General features: G+C 40.2%; 1 protein-coding gene across 1 annotated transcript; it reads left to right on the top strand.

Annotated features, from left to right (window-relative positions):
* Positions 1–454: 454 nt before the first annotated feature.
* TMEM165 (transmembrane protein 165) lies at positions 455–25,712 on the top strand. The gene is made up of 6 exons (XM_043970765.1): positions 455–779; positions 12,090–12,315; positions 15,484–15,659; positions 16,714–16,896; positions 24,467–24,572; positions 25,542–25,712. The coding sequence occupies exons 1-6, from the start codon at positions 570–572 to the stop codon at positions 25,616–25,618; spliced, it is 978 nt and encodes a 325-aa protein (XP_043826700.1). The 5' UTR covers positions 455–569; the 3' UTR covers positions 25,619–25,712.
* Positions 25,713–25,938: the final 226 nt, after the last annotated feature.

Raw genomic sequence — 25,938 nt, forward strand, 5'->3', positions numbered from 1 at the left:
AGTAGAAGGGAGGGGAACAGATGCTGGCCTTGGCTAGGGAGAGTTCCAGGTGGATTCTGATGCAAGGGGATGGGGGGGCGGGGGACAAGAAGGAGAGCCAGGCAGGCAAAGGGGTCTTTCTTCTGCACCTGCCCGGTGACAAAGTTGGGCGTTCGGGTGCCAGGCCAATTGGAGGAGGGCTCGGGACGCACCTGAACCTGGCTGCGCCGACGTCAAGACGCCGGGGCCCTGCCGCGGCCAATGGGCGGCCGGCCCCGGGGCTGGGGCCGCGTGTGCTGCTAAGGGCGGAGCCGGCGCCGGAGTTCTGACTCGGACTGTTAGGCTTGTTGGCCTCGGGAGTCGCCTTCTGGTCCTCCGGCTCTCCCAAGTCAGTTTCGCTCCCTCTCCCCTCCCCCGCGCCTCCTCCTCCCGGCTCCGCACCCGGATGGCGCCGGCCTCTCTTTAGCCGGCCGCGCCTGCGCAGTCCCGCGGCCCGGGGGGACGCGGAACGCGGCTGCCCGAGCCGAAGGTTTCCTGCCCCACTTCCTCCTCGTCGCCCTCCTGGTGCGTCGGCTCTCTCGGCCGGCGGGATGGCGGCGCCGGGGGGCCGTCGGCGGTCTCCTCAGCCTCTGCTCCTGCCGCCGCCGCTGCTCCTGCTCGTACTGCTGCTGACCCCGCTCGGGGTCCGAGCGGTGCCCGAGGAAGACGCCGGTAGCCGGAACAAGGAGGCTCCGGCACCTCCCCAGCAGCTCCAGCCGCAGCCGGCCGAGGCTCAGGGGCCAGAGGCGGCTCGTGCCGAGGTGAGGCTGGGCCCGGCCCCGGGCCTGCCCGCAGGTGGGCCGGGCTGGGGGCGCTGAGAGCCCCGTCCGGAGGGGAGGGTGGGGGGAGGGAGATGCGCCTCTGCGGCCTAGGAGTGGGGGCAATTGGCACTCCCCCTTTCTACCCCCCACCCCAGTCTTCCTTCCTTCTTCCCCAGAGATCGGCGTGTGCCCCCTGCCCCTCCGCACTCACCCGGGCAGACCTCGAGGTGAAGTGCCCAGGTGCGGCTCGAGGAAGAGGACCGGGCTCAAAGGGGAAACGCCTGGGATGCTGCCGGGCCGAGGCGGCGAGCGGGGCAGGCAGGGTGCGGCATCGATGGGGGTGGGGAGACGGTAGATGAGGGGTATGTAAGGGCGACGTTTACACGGTCCAAAGAGCAGTCAGTACTCATCTCAGCCCATTTAACCAAAGAACAGAACTTTAGCTGGGCTTCCTCGGCGGGGTCGATCTTCAGTTTGTGTCTTTGTAGGAATCCGCGGTGAGCCCGGCCCTCGCTCCCTGCCAGCATCCCCGGGGTGCACGTGTGCTTCTGCATGTGTGTGCCCGGGGGCGCTTTCATTGGGAGCAATAACTCCTAAATAGGCTTTGGTCCTAAGAAGGACTTCTTTGGGAACTCGGGGGAGAGCCGGCTTAACTTAACTTGGTGAGGCGTTAGGCTGCGGAAACTCCCTATGCTTTTGATCTTGACGATTTAAAAGAAAAAGGTATAAGCTAAAGAGACACTGTCATTTGTTATCCGTGTTGGAAAATTTTCGGCTCTCTCTGTTCTAAGCAAATCTTGTGCCTTGATAACTTCGAGATCCTTCCCTTGCCCTCTCCCCACTCCCCCACTGCCAGCTCCCTAATTCAGGTCTGAACCACCCCTCCAGACTTTCGGGAGGGGTGCCCTGACAGGTTAAGCCGCTGGAGCATCAGCCCTTCAGTCCATCCATTGTCAGATTGTTAAAGCTCGACACTCGATCGATTCTTCCACTCAAAAATCTTCCTAAATAAAGTTCAGGTTCTTGAGCCTGGCATCCAGGGCCCTCCACAACTTGCACCCAGTGTATTTTTTCTAGCCTTATTTCAACACTGCCCATTTGTACACTGTGCAGTGTGTCCTGAGCTTTCAGATTTTTGCTTTTGTTCACCCAGAAGACATTTCTCTAATTCCCTTAAAGCTTTACTAATTAAAATCCTACTTATTTTTCATTAAATTGTGAGCCTTTGCGGGGCAGCTAGGTGGCGCAGTGGATAAAACACTGGCCCTGGAGTGAAGTCAGGAGAACCTGAGTTCAAATTCGGCCTCAGACACTTGACACTTAGTTGTGTGACGGTGGGCAGGTCACTTAACCTTCATTGCCCCGCCCCTTCTCCCCCTAAAATTGTGAGCTTTTTGAAGGCAGGGACTGTCTTTCCCTTTTGTATTCCCAATGATTAGCGTAGTGCACATAGTAGGGGACTTCGGACTGATTTTATTGGATGTACTCAAATGTCATCTCTTCCATGAAGCCTTTCCTAGTTTATAAAGGCAAAAGTAATCTCTTACCCATCTAAAGTCGGAAGGCTTCTAAAGCTTTATAGGGGGGGGGGGGGAAATGTTGAGACGAGGCTAAATTACTTAGTCACTCAGCTAGTTTGTAGCATTGGAACTAGAACCCAGGTCTGTTTCTCAGTTCATTGTTCTTTATTGAGATGATCAAACCAATACAACATGAGTTTCTTCAACTCTCCTCTTCCACACCTAAGAAATTTTCTCTATGATCTCCATCTTATCCTTTCCTGTCTTAGAGGAAGAGATGATTGTTTACCATGGGCAAGCTGCAGCTTCTGCCTCCCTTCAGTCTTACTGTAAGTTTCTATGAATCCTTCCCCATTTTCTCCTTTCTCATCTATCTATAAACATGCTCCAGTCTCTCCTTTTTTTTCTTTTTTCCGGGTGAGGCAATTGGGGTTAAGTGACTTGCCCAGGGTCACACAGCTAGTAAGTGTCAAGCATCTGAGGTCCGATTTGAACTCAGGTACTCCCGACTCCAGGGCCTGTGCTCTATCTACTGCGCCACCTAGCGGTCCCTTCCAGTCTCTCCTACAAATTCTTCAACCCTGAGACCTGTTGAATATGCTATCCTGTCTCTCTCCTTCCTTCAGACTCTCAAATTTTGGTGTCATCTATCTGGGCTGCTTCCACTTCGATAACACTTATTTACTCTGCCTTCTGTCTTCACCAATTGACTGGAAATGACCAGTTGAAAGTTGTCTGACATAAAAAACACCAATCCTTTTTTCTGCTTCTTTGACATATATGATTCTTGACTCTTTTTCCTTTATGTTCTCTCTTTCCTCATTTGGCATAACCTGAGGTTCTCTTCTATCCTGTACCTCTTCCAAGCTCTTCCTTGGGCTGGACACCTTCCTTGCTACCACCTGTGCACACCATTCCATCACCTGCTTCTGGGCCTTTGTCCAGGCCATCCCACTACAGAATGCTCTTCCTCTTCACTTCTGCCCCTTAAAATTCCTGATGCCCTTTAAGGCTCAGCTCAAATACCTCCAACAGAAGACCTTTTCAGAAGGCCCCCCCACTTATTAATTTACTTTTTATATATTTTGTATTGTATACATATCCCCCCCCCCCAGTAAAATATCAACTCCTTGGAGGTAAAGACTCTTTCCTATCACAATATGTGGTATATTGTAGCCACCTAATAAATATTCATTGAATTAAGTCTAAGAAATGAAGGACCAGGGGGCTCTTTCCACAGTACTGTACTGCTTTGTAGTGGGCACTCAATAAATTCCTGTTGCATGAATGAAATAGTTTCTGCCCTAGATTTTAATCAGTATCTACTTAGAGAAAATAAAAGTAACCTTATCTGGAAAAGTCAGTTTTTGTTGTAGTACTTTGCTGGTATTAAAAAAAAATATTTGGGAACTAAATGATACAGTAGTTCCAACTCTTAAAGGTCATCTTCTGCTGAACACTGTAAACAAAACAAAAATTTTAGCCAGTCTGTTGAATCAACAAGAGGAAAATTTAGTTTCACTTGATTTTTTTATTTGTTAATAATGGTTGAGAACCTATAGGTTCTCAAAAAACTTGCAGTGCTTTGCTTGCAAAGTCAAGTTACTACAGTTCCAAGAAATTTCAGAATATTTTCTTATTAAAAGTACCTTTGGGAGACTTAATTTAAAAAGAATGGTTCTAGTCGACTGACAAGTTAACCTGGCTGCACTTAACACATTTCTAGCTTCTGATGCTGGTCTTCCACTTTCTGAGACCAGGAACTGTAGCCAAGCTATATCCTTTTTAAAATACTTGTTGGGGGCAGCTAGATGGCACAGTGGATAAAGCACCAGCCCTGGATTCAGGAGTACCTGAGTTCAAATCCGGCCTCAGACACTTAATACTTACTAGCTGTGGTGACCCTGGGCAAGTCACTTAACCCCAATTGCCTCAGCAAAAAAAATTTTTTTTAATTAAAAAAAAAAAAACTTGTTTTCACTGGATTGGGGCTTAGTTCCTTAAATTATTAGTTGTTAGTTGTCTGTGTGACATTTAGTTCTTTGGTTTAAGTTTACTACTAATAAGTTGTAATTTTGAAATAATAGCAATATTTCCTTTCTTTGAAACTTTTCAAGTATCTTCTCTATGATGTTTACCTTGATATTTTTGAGTTAGAGGTAGGGTCAGTTGTCATGTGGTTGATTAGAAAATAGTGTGCAACATGGCTAATATGAAAATGTATTTTCTATGACTGCACATGTATAACCTATATCAAATTACTTGCCTTGTCAATGAGTAAAGAGGGGATGGAGGGAGGGAAAGAATTTGGAACTCAAAGTTTAAGAAAAGTTAAAAATTGTTTTTATGTGTAAGGGGTGGGGGGGAATCTTTAAAAAAAAAAAGAAGAAAGAAAATAATGTGCATAGCCTTAAGTCACATCATTAGAACTGAAACCAGAATCCAGGTATCCTGTCTTTTATAGAAATTATTTTCAGGATAAGCCAACTTTTTTTTTCCTTCTTAAAACTGGAAAAGAGGAGAGATATATCTTACTTTTGAGACTTTGACAGGTTTTTCACAGTATTTTTATATAAGAATTTATCCCATTTTCTTTATTTTTAATAGTACTTCTCTTTTAAATTTCTTGTTAATTTACTACTAAGTAAATTTCATGTAATGTTCCACCATCAATCTCACATTATTTTTCTCCATTCCTTTATCAGATGTGTTACGTTTTGTGCCCTGAAAGTATCATCTGCTTTTAAAAAATCACTGGAGATGCAAAAAATGTTAATATGATTAAATATCCCCATTGCCTATTGTTTATATTGTGAAATATCTGAAAACTATTTCAGCTTGGTAATTTGCTTACAAACAGTATACTTAAACAGAACTTTTCTTACCAAAATTGAATATGGGTTTCTGTGCTTCAAACAATTAGTAGTTCTTTTTACATCTACTTCAGTGTATATCTAAAATATCGAGTATTAAGGATCAAGTCATTTTGCTGGTGAGAATACTGAAATAACTGATGAAAATTACAACTCATCTGCAAATTAATAGATGAAACTTGAGGGTTATTGCCAAAAAAATCATCCCTCTGAAGCCAACCTGGTGATAAGCCTATCTGAACTAGCCTGTCCCTCTAGGAATCGGGCACACAGCTCTGGTACTGGGAGTCCTTTGAACTTCTTTATAAGGTTTCTATTCTGCTGGCATTGCCTTCAAGAAACCAGGGTCAATTGTGTCTTAGGTTTAGCTATTGGAGAAGGACTTGAATGGAGCTTCTAACTTGTATGATGGGACTGTCAAGGTTTAGTGTTAGAACAGCTTGTAACCAGGAATTAGGTAGGTCTGTTACTTTGTAATTTAGCTAGAATTCTGTTTCCTTTCCCGATGTTTTCCCAGTGAATGCCTCTAAATGTTGAGCCCGTTTAATGAAAAGCTTGATGAAAGATGAAATTTACTCCTAGTAGGGCTAGGATGGAGAAGAGTCTTCTGATTCACTGAGGGGAGGGAGAGGAAGAGGGAGCAGGGAGAAGAGGCTCAGCTCTGCTACTTTTTTTTTCTGTATGACACTGGGCAAATTGCTTCACCTCTCTAGTCTGATTTCCTCATTTTCAAAATGAGTTGAATGAACTAGATGATTTTTAAGATTTGCTATTTAAAGCCGGGGACTTCTGAATCCTGTGAACTGTGGCTCTGAGCAAGACTAGAGGCCTGGGGTACTAAGATAGAACCTAGGGGCCAACTCATCCTTCCCTGGCCAGCATTCATGCCCTCACAGCCTCTCTTGTTCTTTATTTTTTTAGCATAAAAAGTCAGATTCCTGATAAACATATAAAGATGCTTCTTTAAAATCTTGACAGAGCAAGCATTATTTACAAAGGCAACTTCTTTGGTCTTAATTTAAGGCAGACATCTTCCTGTTTCTGTCAAATGTGCTGCCGTCCTGAGCACTTAAGTTTGTCCTGGACCCTTTTATTTTCCACATTCCACATGTTCCCTGTGCCCATAGAGATTTAGAGCTGGAGAAGAACTCATAATTCATCTTCTCCAGGCCTCTTTTACAGAGAAGAAAACAAGCTCAGGAGGAGAAGTGACTGTGAAGTCACAATGAGTATCAAACTTAGGTCTTTTGGCTCCAGTAGGGCAGCTAGGTGGGGCAGTGGATAGGGCTTGGAGTCAGGAAGGCTTGAGTTCAAATTCAGCCTTTGACACTTGCTAGCTGTGTGACCCCTAGCAAGTCACTTACCCATTTGCCTCCATTTCCTCATCTGTAAAACGAGAAGGAAATGCCAAACCACTGCAGTATCTTTGCCAAGAAAAGCCCAAATGAGGACCCCAAGAGTTGAACATGACTGAGTAACAACAACTTTGGGCTCTAGAGTCAATTTTCTCTCTTTAAACCAGGGCTTCTCAAAATTTTTCCACTCACAATCCTTTTCACCTGAGAAATTTTTGCTCAAACCTGGGGTATATAGGTATATGACAGGTATACATAACCTTTTACTGTTGTCCAATTTTTCACAACCCCCACATTCAGTTATAAGACCCACATTACCACCCACAGTCACAATGGGCTCGAAACCACAGGTCTTAGCAATTCTTTTTCCTTTGCCTTCTCTACCAAACCCCTACCCTATTTCAGTCCTTGATCACCTGTTAACTGTGACTTCCTAATTGATCTCCCTGCTTTCAGTCTCTCTCTCCTCATTTTCACATAGCTGTCAAAATAATCTTTTTTAAGGTATAGATCATACTGGAGATCACTACTTGTTCTCAAGTATATGATATACATTCAAAGCCTTACAATTAAGGCTCACTATAGTATGGCCCAACTTCTTATCTCACATTATCACCTTTCATGTCTTCTTCTTCTTTTTTTTTTTTTTTTGGTGGGGCAGTGAGGGTTAAGTGACTTGCCCAGGGTCATATAGCTGGTAAGTTTCAAGTGTCTGAGGCCGGATTTGAACTCAGGTCCTCCTGACTCCAGGGTTGGTGCTCTATCCACTGAGCCACCTAGCTGCCCCAACCATTTCTCAATTGGGGAATGACTTGAATTCTTATAAATTTGATTTAGTTTCCTATATATTTTATAAATGAGGCCTTTATCAGAAGTACTGGCCATAAAAATTGTTTCCCAGCTTTCTGCATCTCTTCTAATTTTGGATGCATTGCTTCTGTTTATACAAAAACTTTTTAATTTAATGTTATCAAAATCATCCATTTTGCATTTCATAATATTCTCTATCTCTCGTTTGGTTATAAACTTTTCTCCTTTCCAAAGATCTGAAAGGTAGACTATTCCTTCCTCTCCTAATTTACCTATGGTATGTCTAAATCATGTACCCATTTTGACTTTATTTTAGTATAAGGTGCAAGATGTTGGTCTATGCCTAGTTTCTGCCATACCAGTTTTTCTGCCATTCTAGTTTCCCCAGCAGTTTTTGTCAAATACTGAATTCCTATCCCAGAAACTGGAGTCTTTGGGTTTATCAAACAATACATTACTAATGTCTTTTACTACTGTGTCTCCTGTGCCTAGCCTATTCCATTGATCCTCCACTCTATTTCTTAGCCAGTACCAGATAGTTTTGATGACTGCCGCTTTATAGTAAATCTCCAGATTTGGTACAGCTAACCCACCTTCCTGTGCATTTTTTTTTCATTATTTCCCTTGATATTCTTGACTTTTTGGTTTTCCAGATGAATTTTGTTATTATTTTTTCTAGCTGTATAAAATAATTTTTAGGTAGTCTGATTGGTATGGCATCTTGTCAGTGATTTTGATAAAGCCAGGGATGGTGTGCTTAGCAAATTTCAGATGATACAAAGCTACAAGAAATAACTAATATTGGACAATGGAATCATGATTGAAAATTATTTTTGATCAATTAAGAACATTGGCCTGACTCTAATGAAGTGCAGTTCAGTAGATCGAAATGTAAAGTCTTATGCTCAGCCTACATTCAGGTACAGAAAAATCAACATCACTGATATCAGATGGAAACATGGTTAAACAGTAGTTCTGAAAAAGACCTAGAGGTTTAGTTGACTACAAGTTCAGTATGAGTCAGCACTGTGATGTAGCAGCCAAAAAAAGCTAATTTGACTTTGGATTGAATTGAGAGGGATAGAAAGGTGTTAGTAACCCTGTACTCTGTCCCCATCAGACCTTTTTTCTAAGACTTTTGGCCCCTTCCTATTACCTTTCTAGTCTTCTACCTTTCTCTCTTCTCCATACTCTTCCATCCAGTGACATTGACCTTCTTGCTCTTCCTCACACATGTCATTAAATCTCCCAACTCCTGGCATTTTCACTGGCTATCCCCCATGCCTGGGATTCTTTTCCTTTTCAGCTCTGCTTCTTGGCTCCTCTGGCTCCTTCAAGTCTCACCTTCTGCAAGAATCTGTTCTTGACCTCCTTAGTCTTACTGCTTTCCTTCTGAGATTATCTCCAATTTATGCTTTATCTTACTTTGAGAGCAGGAACTTTTTTTTTTTTTTGCTTTTGGGGGTGGGGTATCCTTGGCACTTAGCGCTATGAGAAAATAATTATTAATAATGGATTTCTTGGGGGGGGGGATGCAGAGATCAGTTTCTCAGTTCTTTCCCTCCCCAACTCCAGAAAGTCTAGTTCTTGAAAAACTTCAGCAAACACAAGAGAACCAAAGAAATGGAGATGGATTCTTTTGTCTAGCTCAGTGAAGGACTGCTAGGATCCAACCATACCTAGATAATGGACTTTGCCTTTGCCCTTCAGTGAGGGTCTTTTACATTCTTCTCCCTGATGTCATCGTAGACTTCATTTTATTGTAGTCGTGTCAACCAGTGGAATTGAATGATGCTTACCAGTTAGCTTTGGTAGATGTAAAACGACCCACCTCAATAGCTCTTTCTCTTGGCATATGCTTTTGGCTCTCTGGCTTGTAGATCTTCTGAACTCTCTTGGGTCTCCTTGAGACCACGTGCAGTCTCTGAGAGAGAGCTCAAGTGGGTCTTCTGGGGCATTTCTCCTGCTCCCACTAACTGCCATGCTGAAGTGTTCTCCCTGCTTTTTCTACCACTGTCCTGAGATCTTGAGAAGTCAGGAGATGCACAGTCAATCCTTTACTGGGATGAGCTTACTCCAAACTGCTACCTATAGAAATAGCAATTAATCTTTTTTTTTCTTTTTTTTTTTCCCAGGACAATGAGGGCTAAGTGACTTGCCCAGGGTCACACAGCTAGTAAGTGTCAAGTGTCTGAGGCTGGATTTGAACTCAGGTCCTCTTGAATCCAGGATTGGTGATTTATCTACCGCACCACCTAGCTGCCAATAGCAATTAAGCTAAATAATACAGTACAATACCTGGCACATAGTAGGTGATTAATAAATACTTATTAACTGACCTCTGGTGCTGGGGGGTAGTTTGTGAGAAGAAAACATAACAGTTGCGTATTTGAAGAATTTGTATGTGGAAAAAGTTTTAGACTTTACCCAGAGGGCAGAACCGGGGTCATTGGGTTGAAATTGCAAAGAGACAAATCTAGGCTTGATATTAGGAAAAACCTTTTAACAAGTAAAGTATACAAAAGTGAAATGGACTACCTTGAAAAGGTAGCATGTTCCCCCTCCTTGAAAGTCTTCAGGCAAAAGTTAGATGGCTGCCTGTCAAGTATGTTATATAGTAGATCATCCTTTCGGGTCTGGCGACTCTTTCAACTCTACAGCCTGTCTTGTTTTGCTTGTTTTCTATTTCCCCAGCACCCCACGGAGTGCCATGCACGTAGCAGATTTTTAATAAATGTTTATTAAGTTGAATTATCAGAAAGATTTGAATGTTGACAGAGGCATAAAAATTTCCTTCATGTAAACATTTAATTCATGCAAGTAAATTTATACTTTGTATTAGATAAAGAGATGACTTTTGGCCTGGCAGTCTATGTTTTGGGGAAAATTAAAGAACTGAGATTTTAAAAAATTGGATAGTTCAAACTTTCAATCTCTTATAAATGTATCTCATAAGGTTAATGATACTTTTGTAAATCATTACGAGTTTTAGCTGCTGCTATATTTAAATGCTGTGTTAGTTGCTGAGGAAGATACACAAGAAATATGACAATGTTTCTGACTCCTAGGATTTTAATATCTAATGGGAGAGAGACGACACATATGAAAGTTAAAATAACACTGCATGGGTTTAGGTCCTATAGAACTTTTCTGAAATAATTTTCAAGCTCAAGACCTAGCACCCTCACTCCCATCCCCACCCCTCTTTGTTTCATCAGTTGTAAGTGATCCAAAATGCAGTGTTGACATAGGTAGTTAGAATAATTAGGCTGCAGCATATGTCCATTGATGGCTGTACTCAAAAAGTATTGTAAGGTATAGGAAGAAATCTATAATTGGGGGGTAAAAAAGAGGTGGACACCATGCAGGAGTGAGGAATAAATAGATGGACAGCTGTGGATGAAAAAATCTTTAAAAAGCATTTATTAAGAGCAAGCATGTTGAGTGATTCCTCAGAAGGATCGGTTGGAGAACATTACCAAGAATCATACGGAATGATCAGAAACGTAAGGGTTGGGATCTGCATTCATTCAGGAGACTACACTGCAGTAAGGCTGAATTGGTGCCACCACATCATAGAGGTCACCTTTAAAAGTGGGAAGTGAAATTGGGATTTATTGTGATAATAGGGAGTGGTGGGTTTGTGAATAGGAGAATAATGATGGAATTGATGTTTTAGAAATCTGCCAGTGATCCATAGTGTATGGAGAATACCTGGAAATCAAATTTGATAGTATTGGTTTTGTGGCGTTTTATATCGACTCAGTCCAATAATGAAAAATGTTCTCTCCAACTATTTAAGTTCTTTACTTTTTTTTTTTGGTGAGGCAATTGGGGTTAAGTGACTTGCCCAGGGTCACACAGCTAGTAAGTGTTAAGTGTCTGAGGCCGGATTTGAACTCAGGTCCTCCTGAATCCAGGGCCGGTGCTCTATCCACTTTGCCACCTAGCTGCCCCTCTTTACTTCTTTAAAGAGTGTTTTGTAACTGTATTTACATAAGTTTTCAGTGTGCCTTGGAGTCCAAGATATTTTTTTTTCATTTTATAGTGATTTTGAATGGGAGCTCCTTTACCATTCTTTTCTCTTTGGTTTTATCATTGCTAAATAGAACTGCTGTTGGTTTTGTGTATTTCATATATTTCTGTTTTCCTGAAGAAATCTCATTTAGCTTCCTTGTTGATTCTCTATGTAAAATGTCATATCAGGAGCTATAGATAATTTTGTCTCCTTTCTGCCCATGCGTATGTCTTAGATTGCTTCCTTTTGCCTTACTGCTTTGGCTAGCACTTTTAACATTCTCAAACAACAGTGAGGGGGGGGGTGTTCCTTCTTTATTCCTGTATTTATTGTTGTTGTTGTTGTTATTGTTGCTGCTGCTGCTGCTGCAGGACAATGGGGGTTAAGTGACTTGCCCATACTCACACAGCTAGTAAGTGTCAAGTGTCTGAGGCTGGATTTGAACTCAAGTCTTTCTAAATCCAGGGCTGGTGCTTTATCCACTGCACCACCTAGCTGCCCCCCCTACTCTTGTATTTATAAGGAAAACTACTTCCCATTGCATATAACTTTAGCTCTTTTTGTTTTAGATGTCTACTTTTTCAGTATGTTAAAAAATTACTCTTTTCCTCTTCTTTGTGGGATTTTCAAACATAAGTAAGTGAATGTTGTACTTTGTCAAAGGCTTTTTCTGCATCTGTTGTTAAAAATCATCTTTTTGTTTAAAAAAAAATTTTTTTGTTTTTCTGTTACAGAAAGGACCTACACCAGCTTCCCCGGTTCATATTAATAATGACGATCCTGCTGGCCAGACTAATTTGGGATTCATCCATGCATTTGTGGCTGCCATATCAGTTATTATTGTTTCTGAATTAGGGGATAAGACATTCTTTATAGCTGCCATCATGGCCATGCGATATAACCGTTTGACTGTGCTAGCTGGTGCTATGCTGGCCCTGGGCCTGATGACATGTTTATCTGGTAAGTGCATATGCTTTCATGGTTATTACACAGCATGCCATCCTTTGTATGAGGGGTGTGTGCGTGTGCGTGTGTTTGTTTACTGGACAATCAAGATAATGGTTAAATTGTTTATAGTGAAATCTTAGACTAAAGTTGGAGGTTTATAGTAGAAATTATAATCAGAAATTACTGTTAGAATTAATAAATTAAAGAACTCTGAAAACTAATTTTGCACAATTTTCAGCTTTCCTAATTCAGCTATTTGAGTCACTGTCCTATTTGTTAACTTATTACACTGTTTTTGCTGTAATCCTGCTTTTCCACCTTTCAATCTGGATAAATCTAATGAATTTCTAAAGTTCAGATGCATATTTCCTGTTGAATGATACTGGGGACAAATGGATTACTAGCTGAGAAGTCAGTGACTTTCAGTTCATTGTATTCTGTTAAGCTATTAGAAAAAATTATTATTTTGCTTAAGAAAATAGTGTGTTCTGTTAAGCTACATTTTCATATAAAATACAGAATAATAGAAGTTTAACCTTTGATTTAAAATGCCTTTCAGGATCTTGTTGCCCCATGGTCATCAGTTATTGTATTGGGGAAGTTTTGAAGGAAATAGCCATCAAATTTCTGGTTAATAATCTCCCCTGCTGAGCTGGCTTTTTATTCAGTGATTTTTTCCTCTCAAAAAGAGGCAGTTGACAGAGGCATAAAAAACTGGTTTCAGAGTCAGGGAGGCCTGTGTTCTGCTGCATCTCTGATATTTGTTTTCTTGCTGTGTGACCCTGGGCACAGCATCTGTCAGTGGCATAGAAGCAGTGGCCACTAATCCTTACAGAAGGATCCCTATTGGCCACATATTGACATAGTATTTTAAAATGTGATGTTCTCTTGATTTTTTTTTTAAGTGAGGCAATTGGGGTTAAGTGACTTGCCCAGGGTCACACAGCTTTTGAACTCAAGTACTCCTGACTTCAGGGCTGGTGCTCTATCCATTGCGCCACCTAGCTGCCCCTCTTGATTTTTTGTAGTTTTATTTAGTTAAATATTTACCAGTTGTATTTTAATCTGACTTCCTCTGCACTTGGCAACAATCAAGGCTCCTGATCTGACCCCTCTGCTTGAGGTTGCTCTTGGAGACTGACTGCCTTGCAGAGAAGGTGCTAACTTGCATTGCTCAGGGGAGTTTGTTCATTCAGGAGTGTCCTGTGCTAGTGAAATCCCCAATCTATTCTCTGTCATTCAGACTTGTCATTTGTTATGCCAGAAATAAAAAGGACCAGCCTCTTTCAAAGTAGTCTATAACCTTTGGAGCCTTGGAATCAGGAAGACTTGTATTTGAGTCCTGCACTTGACATATACCAGCCGTGTGAGCAGAGGCAAGTCACATGGTCCCTCTCTGAGCTCCTTATGAGAAATCGGTGATCTGCACTGGTGCAGTAAGTGTCCCTGCCTAGACTTCACTGCACAGATGAATTACATTTTGAAAGATGACAAGACCTTATTGTGAGTGTTGTTCATGGTTTTATGATTTGTTTTTAAATAAGGTAACGTGATTATTTACATAAGTGAAAGAGAAATGTAGGTAATCCCAACGGGTAAGTAATCTGAAAGCCAGTATTTGGAAAAAGTTATTGTACTTATATTTAAGTAGAATCAGAATCTTAGATGTGCTGGGGGACTGTGAAGGTGAATGTTCTCAAGCTGAGGGTCCAAAAAATGAAGCAGCTTGAACCAAGTTTTCCATTTAGTGCCTGAGCTGGGCCAGAGCCTGCCTCTTACTGCCTAGTGTGTGCTGTGGTCGATCATCTCGTTATGGGGGCTGTGGGCCAGGCAGGGCATTACAAAGTGCTGAAATAGAAGAGCTCTGAAATCCTTTGGATGTAACTGCTTTCTGTTACACTCTCAGAATAAGGACAGGGTTTCTCTAGTACCCCATCCCATTAGAACATGGGCTCCTAGAGAGAAGGAACCAATTTACTTTTTTATTTTTTTCTCAGCCATCTTATTTAGCACAGTGCCTAACACTGTGACCTTGCTTGGTTGAGTGATCAATAGGACGAAAGCTATATATAAAATAAGATTAAGTAAAGCAGAAATGGGGTAGCTGGGTGGCTCAGTGGATAGAGCACTGGGCCTGAGGTCAGGAAAACGTATCTTCCTGGGTTCAAATCCAGCTTCAGACACTAACCGAGTGACCCTGGGCAAGTTACTTAAACCCTGTTTGCCTCAGTTTCCTCATTTGTAAAATAAGCTGGAGAAGGAAATGGCAAAGCACTCCAGTGTCTTTGCTAAGAAAACCTCAAATGGGGTGACAACACAAATGAAATGACCTGACAAAAGCAGAAATGGTAATAAAAGGTAATTAAAGAGTAGGTACTAGCTCAAAAAGAAAGAATTTTCTGAACAGATAATTAACCGAGGACTGTAGGTATTTGCAATATAAATTTTGCTTCTTTTGCAATTGAAAGCTGACTATGATTTTCAAAGGTTTGTTTCATGTTCGTGTGATTTTTTTTTTTTGGTCTTTCAAATTTTATGATGGAAGTCAGTATTAAAAAAATTACACATACAAGTGTATACATTTGCTTTTCAGGCAACTTTTGAGAAGTATATAATCTGCTCCCAAAATGAAGCATACCTATTAAGTCCCATGGATTTTGCTTATGTTTACTTCCTATATGCAAATTTAAATTACTGGTTTGTGTTGCATGATTAAGATGAATCTCCTTCCTCTAATTACATAGAAAACTTTTTGTAGAACTTTAAACTGTACTCCTGCCTGCCTTCTTGACAAGTTCTTTTCATCTTTTACCAGTGACTCAAAATGGTGTTAATAAATTGACTTATCACACTATATGATAACAAAAACTTTAAGAAAATATCAATACTTTTGTAAACTATATTTCTGGTCTATAGCTACAAATACTGGATTGTAATAGAATTTCTGAAGTAAACTGGGTTAAAAAACATTTTTTAAAATAAATTGTGGCAGGTAACCAATGCCCTTTCAAAGCTTTTAAGATTTAAAGCTAAAAATATTAAATGAAGTAAATGTTAGTTTGATTGATAAAAAGTAGATCTAATTTTTATTATCTTTAATAGAAATATTTTATAAGCAGGAAGAGAAGATAGTATTTTTTTCAGTGCTTTAAAGTGCAACACAATTTTATTTTCTTTCAGTTTTGTTTGGCTATGCCACCACGGTTATTCCCAGAGTATACACATATTATGTGTCAACTGCATTATTTGCAATTTTTGGTATCAGAATGCTTAGGGAAGGCTTGAAGATGAGTCCAGATGAGGGTCAGGAGGAATTGGAAGAAGTTCAAGCAGAAATAAAGAAAAAAGATGAAGAAGTAAGTCACAGTATTTAATCTTTTGGTCAGTAAGATACTGAACTAAGAACACAATACTGAGTTTTAGCTGTGGCCAGGTCAGTGTGTAACAGGTGTAATAAGCACTGTGTACATGGACACAAGTGCACGCACGCACGCGCGCACACACACACACACACACACACACACACACACACAAAAGAGCCTTTTCTCTTGCTGATTACCGTTTCAAGGGCTGGTTATAACAAGGGTTGTTGCTGGGTCAGAATGTTTTAGAAGAAGAAATGCCTCCTATGGGTTTCCAGCTCAAAATGTATGTGAACCCAAAGGATCTTCTGTGTGGTGAGAAGTGTTTTGTTGATATTCAAACAAAATTATGGAGTTATAAATCTTTAGCTTGCAGGCTTCTAGAAGGGAGGCCCGCCTTATCCTTAATCTGTAGCACCAAGCACAGTGTCACCATAGTGGGTGCCCAGCAAATTTGTAAAAAAACAAGGTAATTAGAATTGTAGTTATAAACACATAGTCCAAATGAGTAACGTCAGCTTATATAACTTGTTTCACTTGATCATTTTTCCTAAAATTCAGATACTTTCCTTCCTGCTCTAAATTAAAATTGTAAAAATATTATGTCAATTGTTTAACTCAGTTGGCATTTGTTTAAATGGAAGATTATTTTTAATATCTCTTTTGGAGCACAAATCCTCATTAGCCATGATTAGCTTTTTTTAAAAAACCAAACCAGGGGCAGCTAGGTGGCGCAGTGGATAGAGCACTGGCCCTGGATTCAGGAGGACCTGAGTTCAAATCCGGCCTCAGACACTTATCACTTACTAGCTGTGTGACCCTAGGCAAGTCACTTAACCCCAATTGCCTCACCAAAAAAGAAAAAACAAAACCCAAAAAACCCCCCACAAACCAACCAAAACTTACTGCAGGTAGTTGTGACTGTTTAACTCTAAGGAAGGATTATGGCATTTTGGAGAGTAAATAGAAATATTCCTTAATACTTTGCTTCACTTTTGGAATTTGAGTGCTTCTGTATCATGACTTCTTTTTTTTCCTCTTTTTTAAGCTTCAAAGAACCAAACTCTTAAATGGGCCAGGAGATATTGAGACTGGCACAAGTACAACCATACCTCAGAAAAAGTGGCTGCACTTTATTTCTCCTATTTTTGTTCAAGCTCTTACTTTAACATTCTTAGCAGAATGGGGTGATCGCTCTCAACTAACTACAATTGTTTTGGCAGCAAGAGAGGTGAGTGATATTTAAAGTACCTATTCTATGATTATTTAGGGGTTGGGGGGGGGTTTGTTTGGTTTTAGGTCTGATAACCCACTATACTCTTCATTAGTTCCTATAGCCACATCATTCATTAAGATGTTTTCTGGAATGCTCTATTTCTGTTGTCTTTTTACTGATTGTATTGCTTCAACTTCCATTTATTCTAAAATGTTATTATAATAATTATCCCCTGGCAAATTCTCTGAATCAATCACTCCTCTTCTCAAAATTATCCTTGGTTTATGTAGCCAGTTTCTTTTTTCTTTTTTTTTTTTTTTTAGGCAATGGGGGTTAAGTGACTTGCCCACGGTCACACAGCTAATAAGTGTTAAGTGTCTGAGGCCGGATTTGAACTCAGGTACTTCTGAATCCAGGGCCGGTGCTTTAACCACTGCGCCATCTAGCTGCCCCTGTAGCCAGTTTCTTACTCTGTAATATAGGAGCCTTTTTAGTTTCTCCATTATCCAAGTAGATCACGTATGCAGAGCACTTCAGAAATGCAGGTTTACTGTATTTTCCTGGTCATTTCCCTTCCCCATAGCCATCAAACATGCTGTCAGATTCATATTTTATTTCATGCTCTTCTGTGTGCCTGGAGAACCATCTGGCTCTTCAAAAATCTCTGTTGCCCTCACTTGTAGAAAAGCTTCCTAAATTAGTCTGGAAAAAGATGATTTTTACACTTATAAATTTATACTTGGTATTTGTCCTTTCCCTACTTTCTGGTCAAGTCTTAGTTTAAATATAGTAACAAACCAAAAAATGGTTTAAAAATTAAAAAGCAAATGAAGATGTTTGTATAGAAGTTGCTTACTTAAAATGTCTCTACTTTATAAGCTAAAATAAATAAGCACTACTGGAGCAGTGGTGTCAGACTCAAATAGAAACTGAACATAGAAACTGACTTAGAAAACCACAAGTTAAATGTTATTTATGTTTTACTTTAATTGTTAAGCATTTGCCAATTACTTTTTTTTTTGCCAATTACATTTTAATCCAATCCCTGTACTCCGGGTATTTGAATGTTGTTTGCTGACTGGGCTGTTTCACACCTCTGATGTAGAATGTGTGTGTATATATAGAGCATTCAACATATTTTGCTACTTTGAGATTTTGGTACTTCATATCAGAGTGGAGAATCTCTTCTGTTAAGGAGCACTCAAAAGTTTCCTTCTTTTTTCTTTCCTTCCTTCCTTCCTCTCCCCCCCCCCCCGCCCCCCCTTTCTTTCTTTCTGGCGGGACAGTGAGGGTCAAGTGACTTGCCCAGGGTCACACAGCTAGTAAGTGACAAGTGTTTGAGGCTGGATTTGAACTCAGGTCCTCCTGAATCCAGGGCCTGTGCTTTATCTACCACACCACCTAGCTGCCCCCACTTGAAAGTTTCATGTAAGAAAACAACTTAATTTAGGAATATTGCTGGTTGGTTTTTTGATGTATTTTCTCTTTAAGATTGAGAGTTGGGAAAGTAAAATTCTTCAATTACTTCAAAGCAAGTATGACAGATCATTTCAGTTTTAAATCATAGTTATTAAAGGGGAGCAGGAAGGAAGAAGTGGAGATGCAGCAAAAGTTGTTTGGAATATAGAGCAGTGATTTTTTTTTAATTTAATTTTTTAGCTTTAGGCAGAAATGGAGATGTCATTTTTAGTGTTTACTCAGATCAGATTGAATAAGCCTTGGACTAGAGGTTCCGCACTGTGAGTTGGGTAATATTGTATTGGCTAAATAAATAGCTATTTCAAAAGGCTACAGTTAAGTAGTATAATCTGCTGTAACCATATTAAATGTTATCCTATTTTAATGCCCCATTGTCACCCCATTGAGGTGTTTCAGTCTCATCACACTCTTCATAGCCCTATTTGGGTTTTCTTGGCAAAGCTACTGGAGAGGTTTGCTGTTTCCTTGTCCAGCTCATTTTACAGATGAGGAAACTGAAGTAAACAGGGTTAAGTGACTTGCCCAGAGTCACACAGCTAGTAAGTGTCTGAGGCCAGATTTGAACTCTGGAAAATTTGCCACCTTGCTGCCAGAATACTCCATTAATGGTAATTTATCCTTCCAAGTTTAAGGAGGATGCTTTGAGCCCTTTTCTTTCTTTTTAAATTGTCTCTCTACTCCCACTCCCCACACTGCCCTCCAATTAATAATAAAAATGCCCTAACAATAAATGTGCAAAATCTAGCAAAATAAATTCCCTCATTGGCAGTGTCCAAATTCAGAATTTCAAAGTTGTTTTCCCCTGTAATGCTGTCATATAAATTGTTCTCCTAGTTTGGCTGCTTATTTGACATCAGATCATAACAATCTTTCCAGTTTCCTCTGAAACTGTCCATTTTGTCATTCCTTATGGGGCAGTATTTGATGTTCATATATCACAGTTGTTTAGGTATTCCCCAATAGGTGAGCACTCCGTTAGGTTTCATTTTGGGTCTACAATGAAAAGTGCTGCTCTTAATATTTTTGTATATCTGTGTCCTTTTCCTCATTTTAAAAATTGCTTTGGGGCAAAGGCCAAGTAGGAGCATGTTTGGGTTAAAGGGTATGTACAGTTTACTTTATAGGTATAGTTCCAGATTGCTTTCCAGAATGGCCAGACCAAGTCACAGCTCCACCAACAATGCATTAGTGTTGTGGGCCCTTTTGAATTTGCTGGTGAAATCATTGATAAGTGACCATCTGCTAGTCCCTTTGACCAAGAAATTGGGAAGCTGCTCAACATGCCCAGGTGAGGCAGCCTAGTGGATTTGAATGGATTCCTGAATTTCGGTTCAAATCATGCTTCTGCCTAGCTACCTAGGGAGTATCTAGGTGTTACAGTGGATAGTGCACCAGGCCTGGAGTCAGAAGATTTATCTTCCTGAGTTCAAATCTGGCCTTAGGGACTTTACTAGCTGTGTGACCCTGGAGAAGTCATGTAACTGCGTTTGCCTCAGTTTCCTCATCTGTAAAATGAGCTGGAGAAGAAAGTGGCAAACCACTTCAGTATCTTTGTCAAGAAACCCCAAATGGGGTCATAGTTAGACCCAACTGAAACAACTGAACAACAGCCACTCTTGTGACCAGTCATTAACCTCTCTGGACCTCAGATTCCTGAAAAGTCAAATGTAAATCTATAATCCTATGGTATCTCTAAAATGTATGAGATATGCCTGATATGGAAATGTTTTGCATGATTGCACATGGTTAAACTTAGGTCAAATTGCTTACCATCTCAGGGAGGAAGAGAATTTGGAACTCAAAGAAATTCTTTTAATAAAAATAAACATTTTTATTTAAAGTTTTGAGTTCCAGGGGTAGCTAGGTGGTGCAGTGGTTAAAGCACTGACCCTGGATTCAGGAGGACCTGAGTTCAAATCCGGCCTCAGACACTTGTCACTTACTAGCTGTGTGACCCTGGGCAAGTCACTTGAGTTCCAAATTCTATCCCTCCTCTCTCTTCCCTCCTCCCTAGAGGCAGTAAGCAAATATAGCAGTAAGCAGATATAGGCTATACTTTTGCAGTTATATAAAACTTTCATATTAGTCATTTTTTATAAGAAAATGAATAAAAGGAAAAATGAAAGAAAGTGAAAAAATTGCATGCTTCAGTCTGTGTTCAATCCATATCAGTTCTTTCTTTGGAGGTGGATAGTAAGCTTCATCCTTAGTCCTTTGGGATTGTCTTGGGTCATTGTATTGCTGAGAATAGTTAAATCATTCACAATTCTTCATCAAACAATATTGTTGTCACTGTACACAATCTTCTCCTGGTTTTTCTCACTTCATTACATTTCAGTTCATACAAGTCTTTCCAGGCCTTTCTGAAATCATTCTGTTTGTCATTTCTTATTGCACAATAATATTCCATCACAGTCATATACCACAGTTTATTTAGCCATTCCCCAATTGATGGGCATTCCTTTGATTTCCAATTCTTAGCCATTACAAAAAGAGCTGCTATAAATATTTTTGTACAAATTGGTCTTTTTCTCTTTTGGGGGTTATCTTTGGGATATAAACCTAGCAGTGGTATTTGCTGGATCAAAGGGTATGCACAGGAACTCAAAAATTTAAAAAAAAATGTTTAAAATTGTTTCTTACATGTAATTGGGGAAAAATATTTATAGGGAAAAAAAACACCCCGTGGTATACTTATTAGAAAATTTGCAGGTGATATGAGATAAAGCATGTTTATATTCCATATCCAATTAAGATTTTGTTTCCAAGTTAACAGTAAGAAATGTTTCCTTGAAGTCCAGAATCAAATGAGGGGGTAGTTTGAATATCCTTTCTTGACTTTGAAAGATACTGAATACTGTGGCTATAATTTAGTATTTGTGGCACTTTGCCTATAGAAATAAGAGGCTGATTAATAGTATTGCTTAGTTCCAAAATTCTTCATATAATTTTCCTAGTGAATATAATCATGGGTAGATAGTTGGCCCTCACCTCTGCTACACACTGGCTATGTGACACTGGACAAGTTTTTAAACCTCCAGGCCAATGGTGTCAAACTCAAATAGAAATGAGGCCACTAGACCTTACATAAAGGATCCCTACAGGCCACATATTGACTTAGAAAACTATATATTAATATCATCTTTTTTCTTATGTTTTTACTTATTTTTTAAAAATATTTCCAAATTATATTTTAATTGGTTTGGGATTGCACTCAGTCGTTGGCAGTGTATTCTCAGTACCTCTGCTCTAGGCAACTGAGGCTACAAATTAAGTCAATAATGAAGCAGTAAAAATGTTTGTTGGAAACTGAAAGTACTACAGAAGCATTAGGAAGGTTTAAATGTTTCCAAACTTTACTGGATCTACAGCTCTTGCATTAAAAGTGTGATTCTTCATTATAAAAAATGTATAACTGGGGGCAGCTAGATGGCGCAGTGGTAAAGCACCAGCCTTGGATTCAGGAGTACCTGAGTTCAAATCTGGCCTCAGACATTTGACACTTACTAGCTGTGTGACCCTGGGCAAGTCACTTAACCCCCATTGCCCCGCAAAAAAAAATAAAAAAATAAATGTATAACTGAAAAATAATCTCATCAGAGAACCCAAATAACATTTGATTAAAATACTTTATTTTCCTATTAATGTTGCTGCACTTAATACAAGTACTTATATAGCACCAAAGATCTGGAGTTGGTAGAGTTTAGAACTGTCCAGGAGGTTCATGAAGTCAGTAATGGTTATTAATTAATCATGGTTAGGATTTATTGTTTCCTAAAGTCACTCAAGTAGTCAGTTATAGAAAGCTTAATGTGACGCCTAGGTTTTCTGACTGATTTAAATCCAAGATTCATTTTTTTGGTTTGTTTTTTTGTTTTTTTTAGTGAGGCAACTGGGGTTAAGTGACTTGCCCAGGGTCACACAGCTAGTAAGTGTTAAGTGTCTGAGGCTGGATTTGAACTCAGGTACTCCTGACTCCAGGGCCAATGCTCTATCCACTGCGCCACCTAGCTGCCCCCCAAGATTCATTTTTTAGAAAGAAAAGAAGAGTTTTCTCTACTTTCTTTCTTTTTTTTTTTTTTTTTTTTTTTTGGTGGGGCAATGACAGTTAAGTGGCTTGCCCAGGGTCACACAGCTAGTAAGTGTCAAGTGTCTGAGGCCAGATTTGTACTCAGGTCCTCCTGAATCCAGGGCCGGTGCTTTATCCACTATGCCACCTAGCTGCCCCCTAAAATCATAGAGTTTTTTTGGTTTTGTTTTTTTTTTACATATAAGGTATTTTATTTTTTCTGTTACATGTAAAGATAGTTCTCAACTTTTGTTTATACAAGCAATCATAGAGTTTTAAGACCAGAAGTGTCTAACCTGAAGAAGAGAATAAGGAGGTGGGAGAGGATGCTTGAAAGCTAGTTGTTCAAGAATTTGAATAGGTGTCCTGTGGGAGAGCTTAAACTTGTTCTGCTACTTGGCCCCAGAGGACAGAATAAAAGTCATGGGTAAAAGCTGCTTGATGAAAAGAGAAACTTTGAAATAATTTGACTCAGCACTATTGAAGGTCTTCAAGCAAAGGTTGGATGACCTGCTTGTCCAGGGATGTTGTAGAGAGGATAGGTTAACAAAAGATTTTTTAGTAGGCCTTTGAGGGTTTCTTGCAATGAGATCATCTCAAAGGTTCACAGAATCACTTCCTTTTTGGTCGTTTTCCTTTTCTAAATGATGACCACTTGAGTTCCTTAAAGGCCGGGACCATTTAGCATTCCTGGACTACCTCCTACAATCCATTTCACCTCATCTGAAAACTTCTTGAGGAATAGTCACAGTTGTGGCTGGCGCTGAGGAAGAGGTGATCCGGTCTGAAATCCCAGATCGGACAGATAGGAAACTGAGGTCCAGAAAAACGACCTGCTCGTGATCATCCAAGTTAGAGAGCCAGCAAACTGCACCCGTATCCTTTCTTCTTCACTCTGTCCTGTCTGCTGGCTTCTTCCTTATCGCACGCCCAAGTTTCTCCCATCCTGAAAAGACTCTCATCAGATGAGTTACCAGATTTTGCTTCTATCTTTTCCACGTCTCTTACCTCAACAGGCCACGGCAGTGGTTTTTCCTCCACACAGTCATCAGGGTGATTTCCTAAAGCACAGGTCTGTCACTCCCACCTTCCGCCCCAAGTCCCCTCTCAATAAATCCTTTTACAGATTAAGTAAACACTGCTCTGTTTGGCACTTAAAGCTCTTCACAGCCTCACTTCATCTTACCTTTCCAGCCTTCTTAGACATTACACCCCTCCCCATATTTCTGACTCTGCCATAGAGGCCTTTTTTCATGGGTTTCTCACAAGTGATACTTCATCTCCTGCCTCCATGCATTTGCACTGGCTGTGTCCTTCATGCTTGGAATGCTCTCCTTTTCTCACCTCCACTTCTTGGGAATTATGGGTGAGTTACCTTTAAGACAGTTCCAGCACTGCCTTCAGGCCTTTCCTGGCTTTCCCCTCCAAGGTTCCCTTTGATCTACTTTGTGCTTCGCGTTTACCATATAGCATTGATCATCTTCTCCTAGAGATGATAGTTCTTGTTAGCCTCATACAAGAAAGCCTGTCTCTTGGTTTTTGCAGGGATTATAATTTCTGGTGCCAGGCCATGTTTACAGTAACCACCACCTACTTCATTCTAGCAGCCATGATGCTTTTCATAAATTTATTAATATTAATATATAGGTTATTTGCCTTTGGGCAGCTTAGGTGTCAAATTGGATAGAGTGCTTGGCCTGGAGTCAGGAGGACCTGAGTTCAAATATGACCTCAGACACTTCCTGTGTGATGCTGGGAAAGTCACTCAACTCTGCCTCTGTTTCCTCATCTGTAAAATAAGCTGGAGAAAGAAATAGCAAACCACTTCAGTCTTTCCCAAGAAAATCTCAAATAGGGTCACAAAGAGCCAGACACGACTGAGTGCAACAGCGATCTGTCCTTACTATCTTCGTTCCTAGGAATTCATTTTGCCTTTTTTTGTTGTTTTAACTTTTTTAAAGGCTCACTAACAATCCTTCCTCAAGCTGTTATTCCAGCCTTATTTTTACATTAATACTCAACTGTGTTTGTTTTCAGGACCCTTACGGTGTGGCAGTAGGTGGAACAGTGGGACATTGCTTATGCACTGGATTGGCAGTCATTGGAGGAAGAATGATAGCACAAAAAATATCTGTTAGGACTGGTGAGTCCCTAATTGGTTTGTAGATCTATTTTAAATCACAAAGCTGAGGGTAGGCATTGTTTGCCTTTATTTTCAGATTGGTGAAAGACTATAATAGGGAGCAAAGCTAACTGACCTATTAAGCATTGATTAGTGTAGCAGGTACCTGGTTCTAAGAACAGCTCTTAGAGGAACAAAAAATATTCAAAGTAGTTATGCCTTAAATGGACTTGGGCCTTATAGTTAAGTTAATCTTCCCATTTGTAGTTTAATTTTCTCATTTTCAGATTTGTGAATATCTCAGCTGATTTTGTTTTCTAAATGAGTCATGGTAAATTTAAAAAAACCTGCTTACTGTTACTAAATAGCGTTGTGTGGTTGGTATACTCCATTTACCACACATAATCCACAGGACTGACTATACATTGCCTTCTGTAAAGTGAGCTGGGTTACCATAATGAATGGTTAAATGAAAACTCTTATCTATGTTGTACCGTGAGGTTTTCAATGCCCTTTCAACAATAACTACATGAGAGTTCAGTGAAAAGAGCACTGGAGTAGGTAGTAATCCAGTCCCAGCTCTGTTTGTGGACCTTGGCTGAGCCTTAATTTCTTCATTTATAAAATGGGGGTGTTATCCTTTGTTTTATCTCCTCCTCTCTAGGCTGTTGCATGAATCAAACAAAGACCGAACTTTGAAAACTCCAGAGTGCTATAAAATGTAAGGGACTTTTAGTGGCAGTCATATATAGCACATTAGTTTTTCAAAGCATTATTAGAACTGAGAACTTCCAACAGGCCTTATGACTTTAAGGAGGATCCCTTTGACAGTTCTAGATTCTTCTTTTTAAATATTTTGTTGTTAGATGCATTTTGGTGGGGATGAAGACATAGATGAACACAGCCACCCGAGTCCATTATTTTGTTTCTTGTTTTTCCACAGTAAGACAAAGGCAAGAACTCTAACCCCTCTCCTCTTTTCTCTTCCAGTTACAATCATAGGAGGAATTGTCTTCTTGGCGTTTGCCTTCTCTGCATTATTTATAAGTCCTGACTATGGTTTTTAATAAGAGTCCTCTCCATTTGTATTTAGAATATAAGATAGGGTGTTGCCTATCTTTTTGTACATGTGTATATTAAGTGACTATGAAAAATGCTGTATTTTATTTTATAGCATTGATTTGTGAGTTTAGCCCACTATATGATGGCAATTTTACAAGAAAAAGGATAACCAGTGATTCTATCTGCAATGTAGATTTTTTTAGATGGTCCTGTTGTTAAATATGAATGGTGGTATTTTTTCCCTCCCAGTCCTGCCTCTTCCACCCCTGTACCCAGAACCAGTGTTTTTGGCATCTGGTACTAAACCACTGATAGCCTCTAGAAC

This window comes from Dromiciops gliroides, chromosome 6, assembly GCF_019393635.1.
Source record: "Dromiciops gliroides isolate mDroGli1 chromosome 6, mDroGli1.pri, whole genome shotgun sequence".
NCBI lineage: Eukaryota > Metazoa > Chordata > Mammalia > Microbiotheria > Microbiotheriidae > Dromiciops > Dromiciops gliroides.

What these genes read in the sequence shown, in the direction of transcription:
- TMEM165 (XM_043970765.1), top strand. Translation starts at nt 570, where the DNA reads ATGGCGGCGCCGGGGGGCCGTCGGCGGTCTCCTCAGCCTCTGCTCCTG. An exon ending in CAGAGGCGGCTCGTGCCGAG is followed by an intron (nt 780 to 12,089) that starts GTGAGGCTGGGC and finishes TTTCTGTTACAG; the next exon opens with AAAGGACCTACACCAGCTTC. An exon ending in TAAAGAAAAAAGATGAAGAA is followed by an intron (nt 15,660 to 16,713) that starts GTAAGTCACAGT and finishes CTCTTTTTTAAG; the next exon opens with CTTCAAAGAACCAAACTCTT.